Source organism: Odontomachus brunneus, unplaced genomic scaffold (assembly GCF_010583005.1).
Source record: "Odontomachus brunneus isolate Ranch 3 - 2012 unplaced genomic scaffold, Obru_v1 Obru_scaffold_026, whole genome shotgun sequence".
Lineage (NCBI taxonomy): Eukaryota > Metazoa > Arthropoda > Insecta > Hymenoptera > Formicidae > Odontomachus > Odontomachus brunneus.
In genome coordinates, this window is record NW_022639476.1 from 699,916 (window position 1) to 710,126 (window position 10,211).

At 37.0% G+C, this 10,211-nt stretch overlaps 2 protein-coding genes across 3 annotated transcripts in view; both read left to right on the forward strand.

Moving 5' to 3' along the window:
* LOC116842602 (ADP-ribosylation factor-like protein 6-interacting protein 6) overlaps positions 1-4,093 on the forward strand; it is a 4,709-nt gene extending 616 nt beyond the window's left edge. The window contains exons 2-3 of one of the 2 annotated variants that reach the window (XR_004377747.1): positions 320-544; positions 1,447-1,594. Coding sequence is in view for 1 of the 2 variants with exons in the window: in XM_032812028.1 (XP_032667919.1) it covers positions 1,447-1,693; positions 1,816-1,900 (332 nt within the window). In the remaining variant the exon portion in view is untranslated. Of the gene's footprint in view, positions 1-319; positions 545-1,446; positions 1,694-1,815 lie in introns of those variants that run through there. The other variant, XM_032812028.1, reaches the window with a different exon arrangement.
* Positions 4,094-4,331: 238 nt separating this feature from the next.
* LOC116842601 (ankyrin repeat and zinc finger domain-containing protein 1-like) lies at positions 4,332-10,118 on the forward strand. The gene is made up of 12 exons (XM_032812027.1): positions 4,332-4,637; positions 5,604-5,810; positions 5,903-6,231; positions 6,800-6,914; positions 7,185-7,330; positions 7,496-7,721; positions 7,808-8,086; positions 8,223-8,411; positions 8,635-8,914; positions 8,997-9,138; positions 9,237-9,410; positions 9,629-10,118. The coding sequence occupies exons 1-12, from the start codon at positions 4,493-4,495 to the stop codon at positions 9,800-9,802; spliced, it is 2,406 nt and encodes an 801-aa protein (XP_032667918.1). The 5' UTR covers positions 4,332-4,492; the 3' UTR covers positions 9,803-10,118.
* Positions 10,119-10,211: the final 93 nt, after the last annotated feature.

Sequence of the window (10,211 nt, forward strand, 5' to 3'; positions counted from 1 at the left end):
GGGGGGGGGGGGGAGGGCCTCGGATTCTCTCCTTCTCGTTCGCACGCGTAAATGTGCGCCAATGTGTAAAATTAATTTCTTTTGCAACAACAAAATCGGTTGAACGTACGCATCTCTAAAATCGAGTTGGATGCGTATTTGTTTATTTTTATTTCATTAAATATGAAGCTGAATTTAAACTTTTTATTTATATTTCGTTTATTACCCATTTATTATTTGCGCATTATTTATTTTATTTAAATTCATCTTATTTGATAACCCCATTACTTTTATTTTGTTTTTATCATTATACCTGTATCATTAGACATCTCTTTTTCAGGTACATTTTCTACATCTGATTAATCCACTTTCATTTTTCTCTCTTTGGTGTATGAGTGTATACTTATTTCATACTCGTGCAGGTAATGATATAAGTATTCTCATTGAAATCAGAAAGTACTAAAATTTAGCTGGAAAGTACTAATGTTGAAGCTGAAAAGAAATCATCTGACAGGCCTTAAAATGGATTTATGAAAGCAACAATTTGTACATAAGTTATTGTATGGTAATTATTATCAATAAATCTGTATTTCTGTATTGTTAGCGAGATAATAATCCTTGATATTTTTCCATCAAGTATATCAAGTACCTCATTCTATTATCATGTAGCCTACCATTTGTTTATGTTAATTTCACAAAGTTGTATCACTAAATCAGTCCCTTTCCTAAAGTCAATGTTCTGATCTCAATGAATCTAATGTAATACAATATATAAAAAAATATACATATATAATGAATATAAGTGCTTTATTATTTTGAAAATATGTTGAAATCAAAATAACCCGTGCGCCGGTTAAGCTTCTGCAAATCATTACTCTGCCTCTTGTTGTTTCCTTTTCGTATCACATTCCAGACGCGGAATTTAAACGCGCGATCCGCGAGCGCGCTTTAAAGCGCAGACGGCGCGCACGTGCGGCCGTTCTTGAGCTGTATTTTTGTTACACGGCCTATTTGCGCGGGCAAGATACATTTTTCGGCGAACACGCGAGTCGGCGAGATTCTTCTCCCCTCGAACTTCTCCGCGCGCACGTGTTCGTGCGTGCGAGAAGTCTGCATCCATGACCGAATTTACGAAGGCCGCGTCATCGCCCAAAAAGTACCTGACTTTCCTCACTGACGCAACACAGCGAGAGACGACGAGAAGAACAGAAAAAAAAAAGAGAAAAAAAGCAAGACTCGTCTCGTCGTTTTTCATTTTGTTCTCTATTCTATTTTTTTTAAATATCTCTTCCATTTAAATGTATTATTCATAACCGAGAAAGAAGATGACTTTGTGCGAATTAGAAAACGAGGCTTTTCTAAACAGTTTGAATTTTTTATTTGGAAAAAAAAGATTCAAAAAAGTACTGCGCCGGGAAAGATGGGAATCCGATGATGGCTGATACAGCTTTCTTGTTTTGCCCTCAGGAGAATCCCTGTCGTGGCAAATTGGTGATCAATTGCTGGCGAATAGCGGGACATTCTTGGATGCCAGTAATCAGTACACGGGAGCAGCTGCCGATGTGCTGGTTACATTTTACGAGAGATACTGGTGGTTGATAAAGGCGACGCTGGGTGGGCTTGCAATAACAAGTTTCACTTGGTTTATCATTTACATGGACAGCAGTGTGCCTGGTGTTAACCCACCGTTTCCTTTCAGTTCTTCCAGGCAGAGGTGAGCTTTGATCTTACTACTTAAATATCACTTAGGTATCTATTTTGTGAAAACGCGACAACAGAATGCGTGCGAGTATATAATCTCTGTTTCTCTAATATCACTTGGCACATGTATTTCAGGGTACGCGAAGGTTCAACGATGCATATAAACTATTTAGTTGGTGCGCTACATGGAATATTATTTTTTATTTACATGTGTTTTTAACTCTACAGAAATGTGATTAGCAGCTTGCCCGTGAAGGCAGCTTAAAAGATGGTTCTATTTTTGTTTACGTGTAATATTTTTATTTATTTGCGTATTTATGTTAGTTCGTCGAAACAAACTGTTTATTTATAGATGGCTCTTATGTGTATATATAGTATCTAGTAAATCCCGAATTACAGGAAGCTGCTGGTGATACACGGGTAATTTTTGCGTTTTGTAGTTTTCTGTTAGTACACATATTGCAGAATTATATAATTGCAACGTTTATGCAAATAAATTGACTGCTTTTTGAGTGAGTTAAAGATGAAAAACGCATGATGTGAAAGCGTAGGCATTTCTAAAATATGTAAAGGACTTGTGCTCTAGTTTTACACACTAGTAATCACACTAACGGTACTACTAGACGCGGGAAGTATCGAGCCAGTACGACCGTGCGATGTGCAGCAACCAAAAACATCGAAGTACAAAACAGTTCGTTGTTCCAAATTTTTAACTATAACCTGTTATATTGGAACCTTGTGCATAAGATTCTCTCTCAGACTGATTATCTGATAGAATAATATATTTAGCGATAAGCTAGTAATAAGTGTTGCGAGGTACATTTTATTTTTTGCGAAGTAACTTTTATACGCACAACAATATTTTCTACGTATGGAATACGTATATTTTTTTGCGTGTTTGAAATAACATTGTTCCCAGTACATGTCGTACGTATGTCACATTTTAAGCTGCGGCGCTTATTAATCACTTTTTGTAGATTATATATATGGGGCATTCTTTCCCAACGTTACACCCATGCTGTCCATTTTTTATTTGATCTAAAAATTTTCAAAAAAATCTTAAAATCTACAGAAAAATATAAGCTTTCGAATGGTGCGTGGCAAAATTACCGAATTTAATCAGATTATCCTCAAAATTTGAGGAAATCGAAGAAAAATGATGAAAATGGTAATTTTCCAAGTGTAGCGATGAATCATTCGATTTTTTTCTCTTCCAATCAACACGTAATAGTACTCTATTCATCTGCGTCTTGTTATGTGAGTGTAATCTAACGAATAAGAGCTGATTGGTAGTATAAGATACTTTGGAGAATGATTTTGAGAGTCAAAAATCAATTTTATGAGGATTTACCGGTGAGAAAATTTTTCCACAATGAGACGCGACTGAATTGACGTGATAGTGATACCGTATGAATTTTCGCCTTCTATCGTCACGAAAATACGCCTAGGAGTTGAAATGGGGGGGGGGGAGGATGGAATTTTTTAATCCGGTAAATCCTCATAAAATTTATTTTTGACTTTCAAAATGTTTTCCAAGATATTTTACATTACGAATTAGTTCTTATCCATTAGATTACACTCATATGATAAGACGCAGATGAATAGAGTACTATATTACGTGTTGATTGGAAGAGAAAAAAGTCGAATGATTCATTGCTACACTTGGAAAATTATCATTTTCATCATTTTTCTTCGATTTTCTCAAATTTTGAGGATAATCTGATTAAATTCGGTAATTTTGCCACGCACCATTTAAAAGCTTACATTTTTCTGTAGATTTTAAGATTTTTTTGAAAATTTTTAGATCAAATAAAAAGTGGGCAGCATGGGTATAACGTTAGGAAAGAATGCCCCATATATGTACATGGTTGGAATGAGAGATGTTCTCATTAAACAACTACTGCATATATGAGAAATATTCATTGCTACTCATACAACGAAACTCGTGCTACTTAGGTACTTTAATATTTATACGCTTAAATTATTATAAAATATATTAATTTATTTGTATTGATCTGTATATGGCAGCTTCGATATCAGAAGTGTCAAGTTGGCAATTTATTTCTCTCTATTATAACTTCGAGTATCTCGGAGCGACTGAAATCTACAGTTTGATAGATCTAAGGAAAGAAAGTATAGATCAACGCTAAAAGTAAAATAAGTGATTACCTACGACTTGTTATGCGAGGAATTTTACAATTTCCATCTGTTACAAGTATTACGAATATATAGCAAGATGTACTCTATTTTTCGAACGATTACTACTGATAAGATTAACAGCGTTAAAACTATATTCCTTCTGAATGTTATTCTCAACGAGCAATCACTGCTGCATTGTCTCGCACGAAATATTTAAAATGTGAATCTGTGAAATAATATTTTATTTAATAAACTGCTAATTGACATCTCTGCATATACTTCTAATCAAAACTGCACCTACTGTATATTTCCTGTAACATAAATTTTTTTCTATTTGAAGACGTAAGCGTAATTTTTCCTCTCGTTCTCTTTGCGCTGCTCCCGTCGGCGAAAGAGTTTTCATAATGAATTTCCGCTTTTAACGATTTCAAGTCTCCCGCTCGTCGGGTGCGTGTACGCGCCAAGTGGCGCACGTGAAGAAAATGATGTGATTATTATCCGCTGGGAGCGTGACGCATCGCGGCGCGTAGGATGACGAAACGATCGGTACATTCTCCGGGATCAGGATTCTTGTCGAATTTTCGACACTCGTTCGTTTCGCTCTACGTTTTCCGTCTCGTTACCGCGATCGTCTACGCGTCCCGCCTTTTCTATCCGTCTCCAGAGCTCGAAAATGGCGAATGAAAGCCGCGAGACCTGTCTAGTGGCCACGAAAGTGATGGACCATCAGATCTTTAAAATACACAATCCAGACGACTTCAACCGGATTACCAGGGGGATCAAGGTTGCGCAATGCATGCAATCGCGATCGTCTTGCGGTAAGTACGTCCCTCTTGAATTTTACGGGACGTGTATCTATGAGTAAATTATTCATCTGTTTCACTTGCACGAGCATAAGCACTCTATCATTATCAAGACTCATATTTATCGTTGTCACTTGGGACTTGTCACTCAGAATTGGGTCTGAAGTTTTCAGTTAAATCGTATGATATATACAATATTATATTTATAATCATAATTCAACCGGAGAACTCATATCTAACTCTAAACAATGAGTTAGGTAAATTAGATAAAATTATATATATTCGAAATAAATGCACATTAATCTAACCTAACTTTTTCTCAACATGTTTTGAAATGTAACTGATGATCCAATGAGAGACTTGTTTTTTATTCATTCCCAAAGATTATATTTTCTCAGTGGGCCATTTACTGCGTTCACAATTTGTACAACATGAGAGGAACAGAGTGGTCTCATTTTGAAATGTTGATTTCAACATAGTCTCCAGTAAATACAAACTATCAGTAATGTATCATCAGTATTGTAATTCTACAATATAAATGTGTTACATAACAGTTACATTGTTGGCTTCTGAAAGTTAAGACATTGATATAATATTATTGTTAATTGGTCCTTACTGGGACAGTATTCACATATTTCTGTAAAGATTTGCTAAACATAAAAATAATATTAATTTTAAAAGGAAATATATAAATATTCATTGTCATGCATCTTAAAAACTGTTAGCAATACCCATATAGCACAAATCTTCAAAAGATGTTTTAAAGATGTTCTAAGGATATTCATACATCCTAAGAACATCCTAGAATATTCTTTAAAGATTTTGTGCTATCTGGGTAGGATACTTTGTTTGTTATATTTGAATTCAACAGGTCAAAATTAGTAAGAATTGACGATTTTTACCTCTGATGCAAACGCTGTTGACCAGTGTAACGCGTGAAGTTTGTTGACACTTTGCAAATAAAGCCTTCTCACTTTGCAGTTTCTGATAGCGAGACAGTGTTGAGCCAGTTGGAGGACTTAGTTGTATCTGACTCTTTGAGTTGTTCCTTCTGTAACACTGTGTTTGAAGACAAGATGCAACAGAGACACCATTACAAGCTAGATTGGCACTGTTACAATCTCAAGCAACATCTGAACGGTTTCAAATCAATTAACGAGGATACTTTTAACTTGCTGGTCGACGAAGGTATAGTCTGAGATGAAGTACACAGCGGTGCGCGCTGACTTTAGACGGGTGCGTCAGACACGTGCGAAAAGACACAGATTCGAATTTTGTAGGCGCCGTGTCTAGTTTGTCCGGTAGCGAGACAGAGTCCGAAAATGAGGACGAAGCTGGTACTTCGGAGACTGGCAGCTCGTTCAATGATCAGACCAAGAGCGAGTCTGCGAGTAAAAATGATTCCGTGCCTATCAGCGACAAGACCGGCAAGAGGGAGAAACGCAGCAGAGGTATCGAGTCCATCTCGGACAGTTCTGATACCGAGTGTAATGAGGAGAAGAAACTGCAAGCTCTATTGGCCATTGCTAGTCGTCACTCGAAGGTATTCTTCGAGAACGAAGACGGCAACATATTCAGCATCTACCGGTGTTTGCTGCATCACAAGAAGGTCAGTTATCATCGATTAGATTGTATCTCAACCATCTCCATCTCTTCCTCCCTCTCGTATGTCAAGTTACGTTATTATTATTATTATTATTGTGATACTTTAGATGATGTGGTAAATTGCTTGATTTGGCTTTTAGATTGGAATTGCGTTTTACATAAATTTTTTCCAGACGTCTTGTAAACATTTTAGTTCACTTCTTCGGGAAGAAGAGATTCAGACCGTTCCCGAAGGAGTGGAATGTTTGCAACACATTGAAAACAAGCTTATATAGCCTGGAAGTTAAATCGAGCATTGTCATTATTAAATAATGATAAATAAAATAGGACGAGTAAGAGCCTATGTGAGATCACAGTGAGTTGACTCTGGCGCTGTGATCTGCGTTGGCTTTACTTATTCTATTTATTATTTTTTAGAGCCTTTATTACTTCTGGTTAACGTAGGCTGAAGTTGTTATCAATATTGTTGTCGTTATCGGCGCGAAATATTATCACGAAACTTGGTTTATTTTTGTCAGTCATTTGGCACGAACTATACTTGCCAGATCAGGAGAGATGCAATTACATTTTAGGACATTCCCGAAGTAGACAATGAGATGATCGCTCAGGCATTGAACAGCGGCAAAGAGACCACGTGGACGATCATCATGGTCGGCGGTGGACACTTCGCTGCGGCTGTATTTCAAAGTACATCGTTGTTATCATCAAGAGACTAGATGTAGATTACGGATCTCTATATCTCGATGTATACTGATCTCTGATACCGATATACAGAGTGTCTCATAACGAATATATTATCTAAGAAATTATTGTGAATTTCACCCACATTTATAAGAAATTTTCTGCTTAAATTGACCCCAGAAATACGCTCTCTTAGTATGTACAGTTCGTCATGAGACATCGTGTATATATTCGGTGGGTGTACACTATGTTTTAAGTCGTTTTTGCGTGTTATAGACGGCGAGCCTATCGTGCACAAAACATACCATTCTTACACCGTACGAGCGAAACAAGGTTTCGCTCAGAGTTCTCGTACGACGGGCAATCATCAAAAGAGCGCAGGTGCTAGTCTGCGGAGATATAACGAAGCGTCTCTTATTCAGGTTTTTCAGTCTTTTTATAATTTATCTTATAGAATAGCGTGTACATGCATCGCAATGCGTCACAAAGCAAATAAGTTATGGGCAACGCAATTCGATCGTTGTCGTCACGGGAATTATTTTACGAGCTATTAAATACTTGCAACAATGCAATCGTTGGCTCCTCAGCATGTGCAAGAGATACTGGAGTCGTGGTCGACGCACATCAGCAATTCGTCGTTGATTTTGTATCGAGCGGTCGGGCCGTTCAATCGCACGGTGCTCTTCGGCGGCAAGAATCCCTCGTTAGACAAGAACGACTCCAGACTGAGACCGCTGCCGTTTCCCACACGTAGAGCCACGTTTAAAGAAGTTAAGAGAGTGTATGATATACTAAGCACCATGGAGATTTATGGTGAGTAAACGATTATACTTATAGTATGTATCTTACCAGTCCTTTTAATCCGCAAACTGGATCATTTTTGTAATACCGTGTTTCAGGTTCCGCGGCTAACTTTACAGATTGTTTTCCTAACTCGCCGCGGCAACCTATACGCAAGAAGGTTCCCAAGCCGGAACTGATGGACGAGATACCTGAAGGAGGCATCGGCGCGGAATGTCATTCTAATGTGACACAGGATAGTACCAGTAGCTCTCAAGAAAGCGATAAAATTAAAGCAGCAGCCCCGCCGCAGTCCTCACCGGAGAGACAACACAGGAATTCACGTTCACATATAGACAGAGCGAAACCGAGGAAGAGTCCGATTCGTCCGCTGCCAGGTACGTATCGCTATTCGCAACACACGAATAACGAATCTTAAAACCTAGTTCTTTCTTTGTGCCGACTGGTGCTACCACATTGTTCAGAAGTAATGTTGTTTTCAGTTATATTTATGGAGAATCTCCATTTTTGCAGAAATTGTCGCTAGATTAGCTCAATCCTCTTCAGAATCGGAAGTAGATGAGAATATGCCGCTGAGTTCCATAATTGAACAAGACTTGGAGATAGAATTTAACGAACATTTATTAGCCTTTCAAGATACTGTACCGAGGTACATGAAAAATAAGAAAGCTCGTCGACAGAAGAAGAAGGTGAAGAAGGATGGTGAGTGTTGGTTGTTTGCTTAGAAGGGAACTTTCATACTAAGGATTTTAATTTGGAATTTCTTGAAGTCTGCCGTGAAATAATTCGAGCGAGTGTATGGTGTAAATATTAACACATCGTTTAAATCACACAAAATGAAAAAAAGGCAACCACATAAAAAGAAAAAAAATGTTATTAATAAATGTTTGTCGTTTAAAATTGTTTCATGTTGCACCATATCTAGGCCAAACAATCAATGAAGTATTGTCGGATGCTAAAATAAAATTGTGGACTGCCTGTAAGCTAGGAGATAACGATCTATTGACATCAGCTATCGACGATCTACTGGGCGAAGTTAAAAAGTGCGAGGAATTGATGGAGCAAAATAAGGATGACGTTAACATCGAATGCAGCAATCTTCTGGTCAACATGGACGACGTCGCGAAATTGGTGAACGATGCTAACGAAGATGGTAATACAATGTTGCATTTGGCAGCGTTCGGTGGACACTTGAAATTAATATGGTACGTCACTTTAATTTATCCATCGCTTGATTTAATACTACAGTTTGTATAAATTATTTAGCGATTAACAATGTGTTCTTAGGTTGCTGCTGGAAATCGGATCTGATCCCTGCAATAAAAATAAGAAGCTGCAGACACCTTATGCCGCCGCGAGCGATAAGGAGGCTAGAAATACGTTTAGAAGGTTCATGGGAGCTAACCCGGACAAGTTCAATTACCAAAAGGTATCAAATCTATCGAATCTTACGTTTTCTCATGTAAAATGGACATCTTTTGAGAAATCACGTTTAATTAATTTCGTTTGTTCTATAATATTCGGCAGTCTCAAATACCCGGGCCGCTCAGTGATGAGATAGAACAAGAACAGATGGAGAAAAAGAGGCAGCAACGAAAGATCAAGCGTTTAAAGGAAAAGGTCAAGAGGAAGGAATTTGAGCTGAAGAAACAGGAGGAAGACGAAAAGCAGAGATTCCTTAATCTTAGCGACCGGGAAAAGGTAGATATATACGTTATTATACAAAATATTCAATTTACATTACGTTATATATTTTTAGTATATTATTATTTATATATAATATATTATTTTATATTATAATATATTATTTGTAATATTAATATTGTAACTTGATTTTTCACTGATATAATTAACTTTCAGTTTTGTGGTTTAGTTACACGTTTAACATCTTTCACGTTTTCCTTCTCTTTTCATTTTAGAGAGCACTAGCTGCGGAGAAACGTATGTTGAACCAAGGTTATACCGTAATGTCGCGGTGTTTTCAGTGCGCTGTTGACATGACTGGTCAGGTGCCTTTCGAATACAATGCCAATCGCTTTTGCTCCATGCCGTGTCTCAAGGAACATCGTCTTCACAATAAATTTGTTATCTGATGGTATGCCGTTTATAATTAGGAAAATTTTCACATCATTCTCGATCACGATTGACTTAAAATCGCAAAATTAATCCCTGAACTTCGTCCACGGAAAAAATTTTGAGAAGTAATCTTTTCAAATAGTATATGAAGGTTTTGAATTATTTCTGAATATTGAATGAAGTATACCCAGCCATGGTGAAAGATTAAGGACGAACGTACGATTTCAGTACAATGATTTATATAATTGATATAAATGTATCAATTAGGAATGTAAATGTTGAACGTACGTTGTAATATTTATTATCTGAATTATATTTTATTGTGCGCATCTATCAAATATTACGTAAGTACGAAGAATAATGTGATAGCTGTAAAAGAAAATTTTTATAGTACATAAAAATTCATATATATATATATATATATAT